We start from the raw sequence: 20,448 nt of genomic DNA, 5'->3' as shown, positions 1-20,448 counted from the left end.
ATCGAAACTGCGAGCCGGAGCCTGCGGTTGAGGTTTTCAACCGCAAGCTCCGGAGTGATTTTGGCTCTATCAGAGCCAAAATCACTCCCACTGACATCACTAGTGATGTCAGTGGGCCGGCTTTTGACGGGAGGCGTTCCCGTGGGAACGCCCCCGTCAGGGAGGCACGCCCCCGGCACGCCTACCAAAGGGGGCGTGCTGTCAATCAACATTGACAGCACGCCCCCTTTGATCGGACACAACGAGCGAAGGACTTTCCTTCGCTCGTCGCGTCTGGCGCATGCGCACGACGGAGCTCCCTCCGTCGTGCGCATGCGCAGTGCACAACATCGACCCACTTGCGAGCGGACAGCCGCTCGCGAGTGGGTCTGAATCAGGCCCAAAGTGTCATAATCCAGAATAGTCTGATCAAAATTTATATATTTTCCTATGCAAGAGAGGTCCCCTTTTCCACCTCTTGTGGGGCAGGGAGGTACAAAGTGTTGTAATTTGGGCTCTAGGCAAGAGCCCAGGTTGCAGAATGCTTGATCCAGCTCTGTTACCATGATTCTACACTGAAGCGCAAACACATTTTGGCGAAGTAGCCGCTAGATTTAAAGTGGCAGTTTAAAACTAATTGCTGATTTAGATCTAGCGGTGATCTTCTAGAAATCACAGCCTCTTATGGGAAAAGTCCTGTTCATGCTTATATTATTATCCCACACATGCAACATTAGACCGGCGCCAGTTGACCAGATAAGGTTTTTAGGTACTAAGAGTATACTTTTATACTCCCTTAGACTTCCAAATTTGTGGAGTGTTTTTCTGACTTCCAGTGAGATCAGGAAACCCACCAGTTTCCCTAGTGCAGTGACCGGGGGACCTGGTGCAAATTGTGGCCGCATGCCCACTGCGGTATGCCGCGTTTCTCTGTAATCTAGCCATGGCGATGGGCTTTAAGGATGCAAAACATGCCAACACACCCTCTCCTCATGATGCACTTTGACCTCACACACATATATTTGGAACTCTCAAACTACTACTTGTTAAGTTGTTATATTTAATTTATAGACTGATATGCCAAAATATCTTAGGACTGCATTCTCTGAGGTGGTACATGTTCCATTTTACAATGGTTCTCCCTATGCCACTAATACTGATATGTAATTTTTTGATTTTTATACTAGGTTTATCTCCACCATCGTACACATTCCCAGCACCAACCGCCGTTATTCCAACTGAAGCCGCTGCCCTCTACCAGCCTTCCTTGCTCTTGAATCCACGGGCTCTGCAACCATCCGCGGCGTATTACCCAGCTGGCGCACAGCTGTTCATGAACTACACTGCATACTACCCAAGGTAAGCTTGGCCAGGAGCAAAGGCTGCTGTGGGGATTGTTTTGGGGGTTTGCTGTGTGTGCAAGATCTAGATCTACTCTATCATTTTATTAAGCTGTTTCATAGATTCAGTATGCTAATACAACACATGTTGTGGGAAATGTCACACTGTCATTTAAGTGCTTCTTCCCATTGTATTTATATATTAGTGGCGATAGGGGGTTTTCTATTGCTCAAACAAAAAATAGCCTGTTGCCATTTATTGACAACATGTCTGTGGTGTTAGGTTTCTCTAGAATATTGGCACCTTGGGGGACCACTTAGGTCTGTTCATCTAATGGTAAAGCTGGCCTTATTGACAAGGGCAAGTGCTCAGGATGGCATAGATCCCATTCCCCTTCCCCCCTCACTGCAGCATTGTTTATTCCTTTTGCGAAGTGATAGACCAAGGAGAAGATGGTGTCTAAACTTGCTTAGTCGATGAATTGCCATTTGATCTTGTGGAACGTATGTTACATTCCGGGCAATATAAGCAAGGAAGGGGCTCGTGTGCAGTCTGAGTGTCCTCTCTTGCGGCATAGTAGACTCATGCAAAGGGTTCCGGGAACATGGCGCCTGTACATTGTTCCTGGTGACTTCTCTACTGTGCATGCGTAAGTCTCCAGGAAAATGTTCACTGTACCATTATTTCCCAGCGATTTCTGCAGCACAAATGCCGGAGAGGTGAGTATAATATATGGGTGCAGAGTGTAGTGCGCACCATTATAGATGCGCCCGGCCAGGCCCAGGGGAAGTGGAAGTCGCCTAATTATGGGAGATGTGGCCACGCCCTTTAGAGCTTAAAAAAAAGTTTTGCGGTGCTGGGGAGGGGGGTACTGTAAGCACCCTCAGCCCGGTACGAAGCCGGTGGGGGTGCGATCAGTGTGATCGCCCCCTACAGCCATGAGCAACGTCCCACTGCAGCTCATCACGCTGTGTGCTGGGCTGCTGTGAGGGAGGGGGGCAGCGCCAGACTCAGGGCCCCTCTAGCAGGCCCGGGTAAATAGTACCCGCTCTCCCCCCCTTCTCGGCGACACTGGTTACACTTCCTGTAAATGGAAGCAGGTTACAAGGCTTTCACTGCTTGTGACTAAGGGGTCCATTCATGATGCTAATTATCGGGGGCCAACCGAGCACAAGCGGTGGATACATAGGTACTGAGCAATTCAACATTTCTCCTGTGCGGAGACGGCTGATTGTTAGAAATTGCAGAGACAGACGATCTTCCACTGCCGAGTGACTCGGCAGTGTAACTGCGCATGCGTAAACGTCATGCTCAACCTTTGGCAAAAGTAACAGAACGGGCAACTCCGGACTCCTTCCCATAAGAAGGATCTGCGGTCGGAACAAACTGCATCTGAAGCTGGCATAAATTCCTGTAGTCAAAGTCCAAAAATATATTCTTTTTGGACTATGATGAATTTAGGTCCCCATAGTAGTGTATGGGGGACAGCAGGCCACATCGGGGCTGAAAGGTAAGCAGTAGAGAGCTCTGATATCTCCTGCATTACGTTTATCATGAATAGTCCTGAGACTTTACACAAGTATGAGAAAAAGTTCATTTTCACCTGCTTTGTAGAAATTGTGTGATGATGAATAGACCCCTCAGGGTGTTTGATCGTGTAGGAGACTGGCATAAAGTACTTGGGCCTCTGTGAGCCTTGGAATGCATGTCTCCAAACTGGTGCGGCACAGTGGAACGTAGCCACATCCAGACTCTTGGCAACAGCCACCTAGAATCTGGTCCTGGGCCAATAATTTGAAGAGCTCTTGGACATAAATCAGCTCAGCAGAACAGTCCTTCATTTCTGACGCACGAAGTGCCTCTCCCCTGAGTGGTGTCATTAGTACCTAGTAAATTCATTGGCTGCATTCAAATATTGTTTCAGCCCATAAAGTGGCTGCCTCAGTTGTGTATGGACTTTAAAGCCAGCTAGTTTGACTAATTTCTTTATTTAACTTTCTGTTCCTTTTTAAAATTGGTGAAACAGACTTCAAGTTTTATAGACAAAAACATTGTGTACTTTTAGTAGATTCCATAATTCACCAGACTGGCGCTGCCAACTCTTAAAACCACCACAAAGTATGAGACATTAGTTGTCGGGAGAATTAACAATGTGGAAAATCCCATAACTAGTAGTCTACAGTGGCTGAGGAATCCTTGAAAAGGTGTAAGGGAGGCAAACGGTATATTTCAATTCAAGGGCATTGGACAGAGAGGTTAATGGGTGAACGAGCAGCAGTAAATGTCTTGCAGTAAAAGCTTCTATAATGAGCAGAAATCTTTCAACCTGCCAGATAGTTGCCCTGGAGTAAAAATAGTTGCGTGTAAGGTCAGGCTGCATTTCTTTTTTAGGTTTGCAGCCTCTGTAGAGTTGGAAGAATGTTACCTATGCAGGAGACATTACTGTGCTTGCATTGTTGTATGTTTTCCAAGCTTCTCTAGGAGTGGCCCGCAGTATACCTGTATAGTAAGTTTCATTCTGGGAACATGCTGCACCTTTACTTGTCGTGAAAGGTGTGTTCTGATGCTATCACAAATATACAGTGCTAATAAATTTACATTGGCTACTTACTTTAATGAATTTGACTCTTTGCCCTAGGAGTACTTTGTGCATTAAAGCAGTACTTTAGCTATGTCCAACATCCGATCTAAAACAAACCAAAACAAAAAAAAATTAAAAACCAAAATATATAGTAAAATAAATAAGCTGTACTAAAAGAAGACTGCCACCTCCTACATTAAGCATGCAGGTGTGGGTTTTTTTGGTTTTTATTTTAAATCTAGATTTCTATATTGTACGAGATCATTACATGGATTTCATTTTGGTTTTGTAGACTTAAGTATATTAATAAATCCACAGGTACTGTACAAACCCATTATTTTACAGAATATGGAACATTTGCTTGTATAGTATATGGTAGAGGGGCTCATAAAATCTCAGCAAATAATTACTAGTTAGCTGATACACAGTAGGAACTATTTAGACCCTTCCCCAATCTCCTCCTGTATCTGGTGTAACGATGCAGGCAGTTCCTAAATGTAGTTTTGTGATTTAAGAGGATTGGAGATTACAACTGATGAGATGTGTGGAGGGGTGTTGCATATTTTCTGTCCATTGTCGAAAACTGCACCACAGCTACGAGTATTTGTGTATCCTTAATATCCGATTTATACAATTTTCTGTAATCTGGTCACTTGTCTCTCTGGCGGACTGGCCGCTTTATCTGTTCTGTAATCCATAGCAACCCAGCCATTTCATCTTTTGTAACCACTTTTTTCAATTACTGAATTTCATGACTGAGACCTAATGATTGTGATTTTATTTTTGATTTGCAAGCCCTACTTCTGTATATAAAGTTAGCAAATATTCCTAGGGCTAATATTTTTTTTTTTGTATCCTAGAAGAAAACAAAATTATTGTATTGCTTATTCTTGGAATATTTTGCGGCATCTTCAGCTTTGTGGCAATATAGCACTTTCCTAGATCAGATGAGGCGACCCCTATTTCATAAACTAACACTAATTTCCTTATGTAAAAGAGCTGCTGATAACTTTGTTTTTACATTGGCAAAATTGATGTTTGTGAGGTTATATTTGCAGATGATTAAGTTATTCCTTTTTTGTAAAAATTAAAGTTTAGTATTATGACCTCTGGTTCAGTTAGAGCCTGATAGCATGGGGCAAAGATAACCGGGCACACAGGGGCCATTCACTGTTCTCCTCTGAATGAATTTGTAAACACGCCAGGTTATGGCATTCAGTTTTTTGATGGGAGCTTTATCAGAGATCAGAGTAGTTCCGGTCAGCCGAAGGTCACTGAAATCGAAGTGGGAAGTGTCTAGTGCGTGGAGCTTGTTAGGCTATCCTGGGAAGGGGCGTAGTCTATTCCAGTCTTTTTATTTGCAGAATAACTGTAAACCATTTAGTAATAAATAAAAATGCATTTCATATTTGTCTCTGATTTTCAGCCCCCCTGGTTCTCCAAGCAATCTTGGGTTCTTCCAAGCTCCAGCTGCCACCAGCGCCCTCCCCCCTCATAGTGGAGCCACAATGGTGCGCATGCAAGGACTGGCATACAATTCTGGAATGAAAGAGATCCTGAACTTCTTCCAAGGTTATCAGGTAGGTCATCCGTAGAGGTTTACTACAATCTGTGTTCCTGGAGGACTTTTATTGTCCACAAACTTCTAGAAATTTTGGTTTGCAGTCTCCAGTGTTTCTATGCTTGTATAAGACTAAGTGCGGGAAGTGAGCTTAGCAGAGCAAGGCAGCTTTTGGCCATACGATGGCTACAGGATAACTGCGTGGTTTTGGCTGATCATGTTAGGAATTGCAGCTAGTATTGGATGTCACGTTTAAAATGGAGTGCACTACTGCGCAGACTTCATGCTGCTGCTCCTTCAAGGAAGCTTCATTCCCTGTACCAAGATGGCCGTCGACCTAAGTGCTGTGTGTGCACGGCGCTATCGTGTCACTGTAAGAGCGATGCATGCATCGCGCCATCTTGTCACTGTGTAAGATCGATGCAGTAGTACACGATTGTGTACCACTTGGTTCCAGTGAGGCCCAGTATTACCCGATGTCCCAGGCGCTGTTTAGCACTCCTGCACCGCTTCCAGCATACAGTCATGGGTTGGTGAGCTGTATGACACTCCACTCCGCACAAGCTCTTTCCATCCTGCCCTTAGTGTGTATAACCGAGTACAGCTGTAAGCTGTGTAACACCAATAAACCGCTCCACAAGTTAAGCAAGTGGGCTGTTCGTAGGTTTGAGATATTCGCTGGTGTGTACAAGAACGGTTACCACCTTAAGGATCACATTCAATTAGATGCGAAAAGCCAGAAAGGTTTTGCCTGCCGCACTTTTCGCCGACTTTGCGTGTTTTGGAGGAAAACTTTTAGTGCTCTCAATAGCTGCTAATTAGCGTCTTTGCACAAGGGGTGAAGAATAGCATTTAGCAGTGTTTTTTGGAGAAAATAACTAGTCCCAGCAAATTTGGGGTACATGAAAATGGGTGCAAGCATGGGTGATACACGCAAAAGTGAAGTTTTTGAAAAAGCACCTTCAGCAAGCACCTGCAATAGAAAAAAAAACCTCCCCCATGCTTGCAGACCCCCCAAAAGCTTATTTTGCTAGTTTTTAAGTTTGTACCCCAACTTTGTACTTTCGGCCCTTTTTTTCAAAGTAATTTTTTTGTGGTGTGTTTTTTTTTTTTTTTTAATGCAGTTATTCTTTGGGGGCCTGTCCCAAGGGAGCAGAGTGGTTTTCCCACCTTTTGCACTCCAAAACCGCAATTCTGCAATTTTTTCGGCGGGTTTCATAGGTGAATCTTTTTTTATCTATACCAATGCATTGACTAACCGCGTAGGCGAAAAGTTTTTGGAATTGAATACGGGGATAAGTTTTCACCTGGCGAAATGACTTCATCGCCGAAAACGGCTTATCGCGGCTAATTTGAATATGCCCTTAAGTCTGTACACATCTCTCCAACATGGCATGCTGAATGATCATTGATCAGAATAAAAGTAAAGGAGCTTTTATGACCTAGTTGTTGCTTAAAAATATTTAGTAAGCAACCTTGCTCTCAATTATCTTTTTTTTTTTTTATAGATGATATTCTGACAGCAATGTAGAAGAGGTGGCCTGTCTGCACCTCGGTGAATGGTTATTTTAGCAAGTAATTATTTTTTGTACTGGTCTGGAAAGCTATATAAATTGTATTGCTCAGAAAAGAGGCGATTTGTGTAGACTTACATTTTTTTTTTTCTTATGAAACATGGGATATTTGTGTGACCAGTACCCTAGTAATTAGATGTTCCATCATTCTCTGCTCTTAGTATGCTCCAGAAGAGGGTCTTCTTCCAGTAAGTGACCAGACCAGGGCATTGATCACGCACCCAAAAGAATGGGTGTGCATCTAGAAGTCTCCCGTGCCTGTGTAGAGGAGGTATGTAAATGTATTTTGAATAACTAATGTTTTTGTACTTAATTGGCGCTGTGCGGTCATAGGGCCTAATTCAGAGATGTAAGCAATATTTACATACGTTTGCAGATCTGCTTCTGTGATGTTTGTTGCAGTGCCCCAAAAACGACAGCATGATTGACATGCTGCTAGCATTTGGGAGTGGTTAGCGAGCCAGAAAACGGGCGCATGTTGGCACAGTTTTATGGCCGTGTCGAAACCAGTGGCTGTGTCCTTGGCTGCGGCTTCACTGTCCCCCAAAAGCGTGATCTACCCGGGCTTCCTAAGTAACATTGAGGGTTACTCAGATAACTGATGGTTACACAGATAATCCGATGCTTCGTTTCCGGGCACGGTAGCAGATCAGAGAAGTCGCACAACCGCTGCGTACAAAGACACAGCGGCTGACACAATGGCGTCCATATCTGAATCCGCCCCATAGTCATGAACGTGGAGAGGAACTCATTCCTAGAGGTGTGTCCGGTCATTCTGCTGTATAAGGCGCCAACTGAAGACCTCTTGGTAATCTACCATGCAACTATTCTAATTTGTAAGCATTGTAAGGTCTTACACCAAGGTAAATGCATTAATTTGGAATTTTGCATTAAGAACATTTTAACACCTTCATCCAATGCTGTAGTAGGTGAGCAGTCTCCCTGGTCCAGCACCTCCCGATCCTGTGGTACTTTACGTCATGGCGTCAAGTACAGAGCAAGCGTTAGAGAATCAGCGGTGGAGCAGGAAATGGGCTGCCTTCCTTGCAGCCAGGGCCAGATTATCAATTGGGTGGATGGAGTTCGAGCTCCAGGCCACCACATAAAAATAGGCCTGTTGTCATGACAGTGTGAAGATGACTGGCCACTAGCTGCCCACACGGTTGGCCATAAATCTAGTATTAAAGTTTTATTTCTATTTACTTAACTAGGAAGACATTGAGGCTGATAGTGTAGGGGATGTACATGCCCACATAATACTGGCCACACAGCACTGGTCACAGCTCCCTGACCCAGGGGCGTATTTATAATGGATGCAGGGTGTGCGGTGCACACAGGCCTCTGGGTCCAGGGGGTCCCGCACTGCACCCCCAGCATCCATACATTTTTTTATTTTTTTTGTTACTTTCCTCTGAGATGTCCCACGGAGTAGCGCTACAGAGAACTCCCGGGAAACTGCCGCTGCGGCCATTTTCCTGGCGTTTTGCTCATGCACAGTAGGAAATCACCGGGAAAATGGCTGCCACGCCATTTTCCTGGTGATCTCCGCATGTGCAGTAGACTCTGGGCTCTAGTGCTCGGAGTCTACAGCTGCTGTCAGTTCACTGACTGCAGCCGGGAGAGAGGAGGGGGCTTCCGGGGGGAGTGAACACGGGCCCCCTCCTTTCTTACTACGCCCCTCTCCTAATTTCTCATGAAAGGCCTTTGATCAGTTTCAACCCCAAGGCCCATGTGGCCCTTAATTGGGCCTTGCTTGCAAGCAGTGTCACCCCATATGCAGTGCCCCTTACATATATAGAACAGACACACAAAATAAATAAAACGCACTACTTTCATGAACCCCCTGCTCTTGCGTCCGTCCCAATCCGCTCCTCCGTACTCCCGCTCGGCACTATGGGAGAAACGTCATGAAACGGCGCCCAGGGCACATGCCCTGCTCAACCCCCACTAGTTACGCCACTGGCTGCAACAGCTGTTTGTTGGCGCAGTTGTATTGGCATGGTTACAGTAGTAAGAACACCCAATAAAAGCATCTCTATTAAATATGGCGATTTTTAATAATGTCAATTTTCAGTGCTGTTAGTCACCTATACCACAGACTCAACTGAAATTCTGCACTGATGAAGAAAGAGCATTAGGTGTTGTCTTGTATCTGTATATTCTCTTGTGCTATATTCTTTGCTTTTCAGTTAATTTATTTCCTTTTGCTCCTTCCAATAGGTTCTCCTCGACCAGATTAATAGTATATCTTCGCCTTGCTCGGCAGGATGCCCCTGGTTTTATCTTTATTTCTAAACTTGATCAGGAATTTGACTGGATGGGGCCTTGGAAACCATAATCTGCCCTTAAGATTTCCAAACTTGAACTTTAATGGAAAGTCAACACGTTCATTGTGAACTGGGTAGATGGACAAATCTTCCAATGTGCAAAGTCATTCATTCCCAAAACGATATCAGTCATTAAACAATAAGTTGTCTCATCACCACCTAAAGGAAGTGACATCTATTTATACCTGTACATGGTAAATTCTTTCCCTGGTCAAGTGGTAATCCATTTTTTATTTTTTTTTCTTCTGAAATATTTGACCTATCAAGTTACGTAGTGCAATCCGCTAAGTATAAGAAATTTCTATATAATAAAGCTTTTTTTTAACTTATACTTTCCACTGCAGCACCAAAAGTGTTAATACAGCGGGTGACTACTTTTTTTTTCCGCATTATTATAAAAAGGGGCGCACTCTAACTTACCGAAAAGCATGGTTGCCATATTGGTAGAAGACTGGCTGTCAGTTCTATTAATGTTTTTGATGCATTTTTTTTTTTCCCTTCATTTTACACCAACCTTTAACTGACTAAAGCTTTCAGATGTTATAAGTAGCCTTTATCGTTTGGTTAAAAAAAATAAATAAAACCAAACTTCCCCCAAAAATAATGAATTTGTGTGCTGGCAACATGAAGCAGACTTATACCGGTGAGTGATGTACTCATATGCTGCACTCCTGTCATTGTTTTGCTTTTGTCAAACACTGTATGTTTGTTACATTACCTATATATATTAATATGTGTATATATTTTGAGAATAGCTTGTGAACATTGTTATAAAACTGCTTAAGTATGAATTAGCGCTTTAATTATTCAATTACAGCTTTTTTTTTTTTTTTTATATAAAAAATAAATGCAGTTTCTCAACAATTCCCGTAGCTGTTGTACAACAAGAAACCTCCCATTTATTTCCAGGGCTAATTGCCATGTTTAAATAGTGTCAAACTAAGCTATTCTCCCTGGTAAGCTGAATACTGTGCTATGACTTAATGCCCTACTTCAACGGCACAAACATGTGTTGTGCTTCCTTAACCATGAGCATTATAATGTTTGGTACACAGTGGGCAATTTTGTTTTGAGAAAACATGGTTTGTTTGTTTGCTTTTTTTTTTTAAGTAGTATAACATGGTAAAAAAATAATAATAATAAAGGTGGTCACGGACCATAAATTGACTTTTTGGAAAAAAAATTTATTTTGAAAGCTGTCATGTATTGGTATTCAGCCCCCCAAAAAACAAACCCCTTGTTCTATAAAGATTCTTGCTAGAAAAAGTAGCACATTGTCTGCAGAGTTCACTGTCAAAGGGCTTTGTTTTCGACTCACCGCAACAAATGAATCTGTGTCAGAAATAGGTTTAATACACAATGCCGATGTAAGTATATCAACTAGACGGCATACAGATTCTTACTATGTGCAATTTTCTCAAACCACTGCATATAATGACCGTTATTTGTATGACCAGTAAGGAGCAGTTCTATGTGGAATCCGAAACGTTACTTACTCCTGACCTATGTTGTCCATTTATAATTTTGGCGACCCTTGGCACATTTTCACTACATTACTGCGCCATGTTTAATAACCGCATGCGCATCATATTCCACTATATTGAATAATGCTTGCTAGTTGCCAAACATCAATGTGAACTACAATAAATATATATTTCTCATGTACATTTACTGCGGACTTGGAAAGAGTGGTCTGTTTCTGTTTTGGCCTATGTCTTTAATCAACTGTTTTATTAATGCTGTATTGCAAACAACTAAAGAATAAAATCAGAAAATGCCTGAATAAAATGTTTACATGTGCAGAGAGCTAAAGGCTTTTCTGTACTTGTCAAGATACTTATATGACCTTACAGGTCTTTAGTTACTAGAAAAGAATTATTGTTAAATATTTTATGATTATTTGACTTTTTTTTTTTTCTCCCAATTTTTTTTTTTCGTTTGTTTTTGAATGTGACAAGTTTTTTTTCATGCTTTTAATCACTTTTAATGAATTTACCATACCAGTTCTTTGTGTGACCTGGCATGCTAATGGTCATAGTCCAAGTTATAATTTTCTTCTTGTCGAGGTGGTCTTATAGCTTCCATGGCAAGATTTCATTGCAGCACATTTCTTGTACAGGTTTCTATAGTCCTAGTCAGGTAACAACCTTCTTAGTCTTTTGTCTACCGAGAACTAGAAACTAGACCTGTCCCATAAAGAAAAATAATTAAAACAAATTTTACAGTTCTAAGAGTGCTAAAAAAATTTTTTATCTTCTGTAAGACTGTAAAATTGTGATACATATAGTTACACTAACTTCTACTGTCCGCTATTCCCTGGTAGCTGCTTAATAAAAGCGCACACACCATTTTTATTTGGTGGCAATTTTGGGAATTAAAATATTTAAATATGGATTTGCAAAATTAGAAAGTGTACTTTAAATGCCAAACTACAAAGGAAAGTTAAGTGGTGACTTAATTCATAATATGTATCTAGAAGAAGCGGAGATTGCTACCATTATATTAAGTCATACAGTATAAACATTGAGCAGCAGGGATACAGCTGCATAACCTTAAGGTGGACCAGTTGCTTACCCTCAGTGGGCACAGCCATTGAGTGAGTGGTTGCCTTCACTGGGGTGATGAATACATCCCACTAAGATCAGATCTACCAACATAGAAAAATGCAGCAACATACATGTATGGTAAACCGGTTTATTTTATACAGACTGTATAGAGCCGTCTTTAGCAAGTAGTACCAATCTGTTTATATTTCCTGATTTGTCTTCGACAAAGTGACATTCTAGACAACAGAAAAGCATGTTGCAGATTTAAAAGAAATGGCCCCACTTTATTGCTTTGTGGAGAATCCAGTATTGGATACAGACTGTCCCATTGCATTTGTTTTCCCCTGAGCCCCCTCCCCCACTCTTTGCGGTAGTTTGTGCAACGTGTAGTTATCACTGTTTGCTCTGATGCTGCCTATTCGAGGCGACTGCTTTGGGGCTTTTTCTTTCCCCCCTCTTTATCCACTGAAGTGAAGTGCTTTCTACTGTATCATTTTGTCAGCTGCAATGAAATGTGTAAAATATATATATATATATATTAGAGAGTTAATGTGCATGTTTCTTGGATGAAATAAATGTTGTCTAATTAAAATAAGAAAATGTATTGTGGCAAAAACCGAACTGTCTAAAAAGTTATCCCAATTTGTAGATGGTCACATTTTTTTTTGTATGGTTGTATTTCATAATAAAAGTTTTTTGTTCCTGTTCACCAGTTGCTCTGAATCAGTCATTTGGGGTGTAAGTGGTACCTTGAAGTCTCCCCATACTCACTCCTTGTTTTACCATCGCTCAGTGGCAGCTAGCATTGGGTTAACCTCCCCCTGTAAGGTACATAATTACTGTGACAAAAAAAACTAAACTAATTATTTCCCCCTCCTGCACATCCATATTTCACTATAGTCTTATGTATTCACCCGCATTTTATTTTTCAAACCTTTTCTAAGCTGGTGACCATAGTAAAGGTTGTGTCAAGGTTCTGGGAACCAACTGGCATTCCAGAATTGAAGTCAATTATGTCCCAAATACTGTAGGTGCATAAAGAATCCTAAAACACCTATAAGACTTTCTCACACATGGCATAAACCTGGGTTTTTGCTTTATGTGAATGCAAACAACCTGGGATGAAGTCTCAGGTCCACGACTTGGGGATTTGCCAGGTTGATAGACCTGGCAAATTCCTGGATCTTAAGTCTGTAAGGGGCAATAGTCAGCCAGCTGTCATATTTGTGTTATGTTACATCTTTTGACTTATTTTGGAGTTGCAGTTATTTTGTACACTTACTATTAGAAAGCATTTTTTTTTTTTTTTTTTAATACCCCTTTTACACTGACTTAAAAATCCCGTGTTGATGCACGTAAACGTGCATCAACCCAGGATTTTTGTCAGCATAAACTGATCTACCAGGGGGTCTGACCCGGCTAGCTTGCAGGGTTGAGCACAGGTTGTTCCCGTGTCACCCTGCAGTGTAAACTGCACAACCCAGGTCACGATGAACCAGGTCGCGCCGCATGCTAGCTGATTGGCTGACTTCAGTGGAGCTTGAAGATGACCTCTCCAAGTGTCCACTGCAACCAGGGCCAGGCCGACCAGAACAGAGCAGTGCACCCAACACCACCTGTTCTCCCTGCCTCCGGACCTCTGCGGAGTGAGGTAAGAGGGTCATGGAAGGGGAGGGGGGGAGAAGTGCTGCTCACATGTGCCGGAGAGCCGGGTCCGTGCTGACCCAGCTCCAGTGTGAACAGTGCCGACCCAGGGCCGCGATGTAAAAGGGGGTCTGTCCTGGGTCTGAACCAGGTTTGAAACGTGTTCCAAATCATGGGACTTTGGTGTAAGAGTGGTATTCTTAATTACTACAGATTATGAAGACATTTATGGTAAATCTTAACAGTTCTGAACTTTCTAAAGCTGCACTGCATTATAGATTGGCTTTGATCAATGCTTTCTCAAACTACTGTGCCATTTTATACCTAGAGTAATGTAGTGTATCCACTAGATGATATTTTGAAGAATTATATCATTATCGTTCAATCGTTGGCTGCATATCCACTGGCCAATATAATGAACGACCAGCGATGCACGCACCCGCTGGTCATTGACGACGTTGCTAATCGCCCGAATCTGCTGTCCAACCTGATATAGTCAGGTTGTGCAGTTTCGGGGATGAGGGAGGGTGCCGGAACCGAACTATATTGTGACGTTGTTAAGGACATTGAGCACACCACTGCCGAGGGCCGCACTACATGATATCGCTCATGGAGCGAATTGTGTAGTGGATACGCGACTTTAGGCTTTATTTTCAGTGGTGTAGTCCAGTGGTTCTCAACACCAGTCCTTAAAGACATCCAACAGACAAGACCTGTTGGTGATATTTGATCATGCACAGTGTAGTTAATCTATTTTGTTGGTTTAATAATTATCCCACCTGCTTCCACAGACACAAATCCTCAAAACATGACCTGTTGGGAAAACCTGAGAGTTGAGATTGAGCATCACTGCTCTTTAGTCTTGTCAGCATTGAAGTGCAAAATAACCTGGCATATCATTGTGACACAAAATAACACTTTTGCAAAACTTACTCCCGGATGCGTAACACCGTAATAAATCCTTTTTTTTTTTTTTTTGTGCAATTTTGTGAGTTCTAAACTCATGGTCACTGAGTGCCCTCTATAACCCACTATTAGTCTGCCACTGTCTAAATATACTGTAGGTATTTATAACCTTCAATAATTATGAAACTACTAGGAGCAGGTTGCACATATTATTTTGCTTGAAAAATGGCACCCTCCATTACATTACTGAGAACCTCCGCTATCTCCCCTGTTGGATTATGGCATACCTCCCAACATGACCCTCTCCAGGAGGGACACAATGCTCTGGTCCTGGACTTCCCTGGTAAGAGGTGGGGCTGCAGCGGAGTTCAAAATTCAAATAGGGGAGACACACCAACTGTAATTTCACACACTGCCAAACATCACTGGCTGGGACTCACCGGCAGTTGGTGTGACTCCCCTATTTGAATTTTGGACTGTGCTGCAGCCCCACCTCTGGAGCCGCCACCAATCATAAATTACCAGGGAAGTCCAGGACCAGAGCATTGTGCCCCTCCTGGAGAGGGTCATGTTAGGAGGTATGATTATGGTGGAGTAGTAAAACTAAGTGTCGTTGAATGCTGCTGCCCAATCTATTCCCCCCTCTGTGCCTATGGCAAAAAGTTTATAGTTTTTCAGTATTACACAAGAAACTTCAGATTTATTTTAATGCGATGTAGCCCCTTTCCTCAGGTGTCAGAGATGAGGGTGCATACTGGAACTCAGTCTTGGATACATAAATGGTTGCTGCTATTTCCAAGTTGGAGAAAGGACCTCTGTGACGTAGACACAACGTGACCGCTGCAGGAGGCTGGACCGCTCCTGCGTTACCATCCACTAGGGCATAGAGGGGGAATATATATTTGTGGTGAGTGCAGCGAGCCACCGTGCCCGAAGCGTGGCGAGCGCGCGAGGGGCCACTTTTGGTTCTATGGTAGCCTCAAAACTGTATATTATAAATCGCACCCTTACGGGGCCGCAAACTACACAATTTTGTGGCGAATTGGGTGCGATTTAGTGTGCGTTGCTGCCTGGCGTCCAATCCCTGTCACAACGACACTGTTGTGGGTGGGTTTTACCAGGCATCACAGAGGTCCTTTCTCCACATAGGATCTAGCATCAACCATACATAAACCCCTTTGTCTTCAAGCAAAATACCATCAAGCAGTGAAAAGTGTGGAGAAGTTGCCCATAGCAACCAATCAGCTCCTACCTACTTTATAGACTACATAAATGCTACTTCAAAGCTGATTGGTTGCTATGGGCAACTTCTCCATGCTTTTCACTGCTTGATACATAAACCCCAAAGTTTGAATGACTTCATAGCAGCGCCACCTACTTTCTGCCCAAGGTACTTCTGGGCTAGCTTGGTCTCAACACCCCTGTGACTTGTGGGTCAGTATACTAGAGAATCATTACAGTTCACGCCACAGCAGGTATAAATATGAACGAAAGGCCATCTTGAAGAGAAAAAAACGTCTCCTGCAGTGCGAGGTTAGTTGAAATACAATTTGCGCAAGAGCTGACGCTCCATGTCTTGGGGAACCTTGTCTTCTACACTGTCCTCTCTAGCTGTTGTCCTGATTCGCCAGTACCTGTTTGTTGTCACTCCAGGCTAATGAGACTCTTCCACTCTGCAAATGGTTTTTATACCCACTACAGTCATCCATGCTCTGTACATGGGTAAATGTACTTGGTCTCTCCAGGTTTACGTCTGCTTTTCTGACCTTTCACCCAGAACTATTCCTAATGTATCGCTTAACAACTGCTATCTGTATCCTGTCTGATGGTTCTCTGCTCAGGATGCTCTATTTTGTGGTCAATGCCTTGACCAGCTCAATCCTACTTACAATACAGTGCTAGAACACTGTAAAAGTTATTGGGTTAAACTACAAGATTTGGATTGCTGTATTTCTGTCAATGATTTTTACCATAGTAATTCCTGAATATAGATCAGTGGTTCCAAAACTTGGTCTTCAAGGTACCCAAACAGTCCAGGTTTTAAGAATATCTGACTCTATATTTAATGCCGACTGTCGGAATGCCTCCTGTCACAATACAGACAGCGGCGTCCCGATGGTTGGTATCCCGACAGGGGTCAGGTAAGTATACTTACCCTCACCCTAACCCTCCCTTCTTGTAGCCTAACCCTAACCCTCTCTGCGTTGTACCTAAACCCCCCCCCCCCCCCCACTCAAAACATAATGCCAACCCAGGGTTGCCGACATTTAGCTTCCACACAGGGGGGTGAGGCGGCACATGTCAAGGCAAATTATGTTTTATTGGGGGGTGGGGCATGACAGCGTGATCATGTTGTCATGGCTGCGCCCCCTCTTCACAATGCTGAGATTAATGGCATTGGGAATTGGGGCGGGGCCATGATGCAATTCAGCGCGAATCGCATCATCACCTCCTTGCCGCCAGGGTTTACACATACGGGGGACCAGGCGTTAACCGCGCTATGTAACCTAAACCCAACCCCACCCTCCCCCTGCGGCTAACACTAAGGGCACCTTGGACTTGCCTCATTCGGGCAGCCATCCTTCTGTCTTCTGGCGTCGGGATTAAGATGGGCAGCGGTATTTTGATGCCTTTCTTAAGTCCCTTGTTGGGATTTAGACCAGCGCTACATCCCAAGGATGTCTATGTTTAAGCACAGGTGCCTTAATGCTGCAGTCATTCTGATTAACCATCTGTGCTTATGGACCAAGTTTAAGAAGCACTGGCCTAGACATTAGTTAGAGCACATACTGAATATGAGGTATGCTTTTGGGCATCTCATTTGTAAGGACTTGTTGCCCATCTATTAAACCTTTTCAGGTTTTCCACATCAGGGGCGTAGCTAGACCTAGTGGAGCCCCATAGCAACATTTTCATGGGCCTCCTCGTCCGTGACTTCCTCTGCTCTGTGGTCACATCCTCCTTCAGTAGTGTGCTGTGCAGGGCAGGCACAGCTCTCCTGGTCTGCTCCATCTCTCCTCACTGACTGATGCTGGAAGGAGCTGTGCTGAGCCTCCTGGGACAACCACGGATCATGACCACTCCTCCTCCCAGTATCAGTCAGTGAGGAGAGAGGGAGGCGGAGCTGACCAGAAGGGCAGATGTGCCTGCCCTGCGCAGCACACTGCTGCTGAAGGAGGAGGAGACCACGGCTGCCCTAAGCACAATAATATTGGTAAGCGAAAATATTGTTGTCAGTGCCCTTAGTGGTACTTTTGCGAGCACCTAAGGTGCGCTGGAAAAAATAAGGGGCAGTGGTCTTGTGGAAATATTTTTTATAAATATATATATATATATATATATAAAATTTTTTTTGAAAGTTTTTTTTTTTATGTGCACACTGACGCATATATCGGCCGTTCAATGGAACAAGCGATATCTGTAGTGCATCGGCAGGTATGTACAGAAATATCGCCTCTGCTCTGTTGCGCAGCCGACGCCAATATAATCGGCACATCTAGCTGTGTGTAAGAGCGGCCTGCCGACCGCCTGTACATTTTCTTTAGGGGTTCAGTGGTGACTGACCTCTCAACTGAGTGGGCAAATTTAAATGCCTGCCTAGTTGTGATGTCAGTGCAGACACATCTAGTGGCAGATTGGTAAGTGTGTATTGGGTTTCTAATCTGCAACTTGGTCTGTGGATTACTGGGTTGGCGGTGTGCAGCCATCTTAACTGTTTACAGCTGCTTAAATAAACACTAAACTCAAGACCGTCGGCTGCATGGGGTTTGGTGCTGTTGGCTGATTCAATTCAGTCTCTTCTGTTGAACTCTGTCTGGTGGTCCTCTCTGGCTGTAGTCTCTACTGTCAGACCAGTGCCTGCACATTTCTCCATCTAGGACTCACTCCACATCCCCCAACAGGCAATATTCTACAGTGAGCCCCCTCAGCCTGGTGCATAACCAGTGGGGGGCGCGATCAGCTTGAACGCTCCCCCCACAGGCATACTGTAGGAGACTGCTGTGGCTGCTTTTTAGCAGCCGTGAGCAGTCTCCAGGGCAGGCCAGCACACAGCATAACAGAGAGAGCGGTGCTGGACCGGGGCCCCTCCATCAAGCCCGGGCCCAGGTGATTTGTACCTGCTCTAACCCCCCCTCGGTGCCCCTGTATGCTACCGCGGAGTCCTGGCTGCCTGCTCTGCCCATTCCTTCCCATGCCTGCCCCTCTTCTTCTACAGCCTGCATCATCACTCCTCCTCCAGCCCGGCCTGCCCCAATTAATTGCACAGTGCAGTGGTCTGTGTGCATAGCCTATAGGACAAAGCAGGCAGGGAGAACCCCAGAGAGGGGAGGCCTGGAGACACAAATCCACCTTAATCCGGTTGGCGGTATGCAGACTTGTTTGACGTGTGACATGTGACGTCATGATGCTCCTTCCCTTACAATTGCAGTGTGGGGGTTGAGCAGAGCAGACAGGGTGGTTGGTATGAGTGGGGGATGTGTGTGTGTGTGTGTGTGAGAGGGGTGGATGAGACCGGGTGGTTGGTATGAGTGGGGGATGTGTGAGGGGGGATGAGACAGGGTGGTTAGTATGAAGGGGGGGAGAAATGTGTGTGGGTGCAGAATAGACAGGGTGTTTGGGATGAGGGGGGGATGTGTGTGAGTGCAGAGCAGACTGGGTGGTGAGATTAGGATGCTGCCAGGTTGGGCAGTCACTGAGGTGAGCAGTGGAGTGCACAGGCAGGAGGGGCACAGGGTTGCACTGGGCTAGCAGCAGTGTGCAAGCTCACCTGCCTCCACTCAGCTGCCTGTATCACCCAGACATGAACCCGATGGCCCCGGCTGTACCTGGAGACTGTCAACAGTCCAGGTACGGGACCCGCTCTGAGCCTTTCTACACAGTCCCCAGGGCAGCTGGCCAACCTGATGTATTCCCGTTACAGGTTGGCCTACAACTACCGAGCATTTCCCATCAGAGGTGGCGTAGCATCACCAGGGGCGGGGCCAGCCGCTCTCATCCAATCACCTGCTGTAACACCAAGAAGGGGGCATGGATAGTGCCATTATATATCATATATCTATACACCCTCTGCCCTATACCTTTATACTATATATATATATATCATATCACTACGTTCCCCCCCTGCCGGTGCCCCCAAGCAACCGCGGGGTCTGCGGGGTAGTCATGGGCAGAGTGATTCATTCTACTGAGTTGAGCCACATGGCTCAGCTCAGAGTGTCTCGAGACACGATTCTTTTAGGCTGTGCAGAGTAGACTACTGAGCATTGGCAAGCAGGGGCGCCGGCGACTCAGTGAGTAGTTGATAGCTCTGCAGCCCCGCACTGCTGATCTTCCATCTGCACTGACTCTCCTGAGTGAGTCGCTGACAGCTCCGCTCCCCGCAGCCCTGCACTGCTGACTCCCAAGTCAGTGAAGGCACCCGCTGCTGGCAGGATCACATCAAAGAAGACTACTGAGTCCCGACTCCTGGAGCTGCCGCAGACTAAAGTAATGACACAGACCCACTATGACAACCTCTGCCTCCTGGCTCCCTGTGACTGTGAGAGGCTAGGGAGGTGGCTGTCTCAACACACACAACTTTGAGTGACTCGAATCATTCATACATCTAAATTATTCGAGTCATTGTGTCGATACACTCACTCACTAGCCATCTCTACTGCGGGGGCCGTTGTTATGCCACTGCCATAGGTGCAGGGGGAAGGCTGGGCCCCATAGCAGCCGCATCTAAGGTATTTACGCCACTGGGCAACATTAGCTATGTAAGGCTTAAATATAATGGAAGGCTTGTGTCTTTATTGCTCTGAAATATTTTCTAGAATACAAATGTTAGTGTAATTAACATTTCATATGGAGAAGCAAACAGGATCAGGGGTAATCATGCGGCCTTGTCCTTGGCAGCACTGTCCTGGTCGCTGCACCCGTCTCCTCGCCAATGTAATCTCATAAAATTACCCTTCATTGCCTCATGCAGGATTTGGATGTCGGTCTT

General features: G+C 44.6%; 1 protein-coding gene across 3 annotated transcripts in view; it reads left to right on the top strand.

The window, feature by feature from the left end:
- The window catches only part of ESRP1 (epithelial splicing regulatory protein 1), a 60,086-nt gene extending 47,468 nt beyond the window's left edge, over window positions 1–12,618 (top strand). For all 3 annotated transcript variants that reach the window (XM_088471362.1, XM_088471363.1, XM_088471361.1), the window contains exons 13-16: window positions 1,167–1,338; window positions 5,328–5,481; window positions 7,198–7,307; window positions 9,257–12,618. In XM_088471362.1, coding sequence (XP_088327488.1) covers window positions 1,167–1,338; window positions 5,328–5,481; window positions 7,198–7,281 — 410 coding nt within the window. In that variant the 3' untranslated portion in view covers window positions 7,282–7,307; window positions 9,257–12,618. The remainder of the gene's footprint in view (window positions 1–1,166; window positions 1,339–5,327; window positions 5,482–7,197; window positions 7,308–9,256) is intronic.
- Window positions 12,619–20,448: the final 7,830 nt, after the last annotated feature.

The sequence above is a fragment of the Taudactylus pleione genome, unplaced genomic scaffold (assembly GCF_031769625.1).
Source record: "Taudactylus pleione unplaced genomic scaffold, aTauple2 ptg000114l, whole genome shotgun sequence".
Lineage (NCBI taxonomy): Eukaryota > Metazoa > Chordata > Amphibia > Anura > Myobatrachidae > Taudactylus > Taudactylus pleione.
This window is presented reverse-complemented; position numbering and strand designations above follow the sequence as displayed.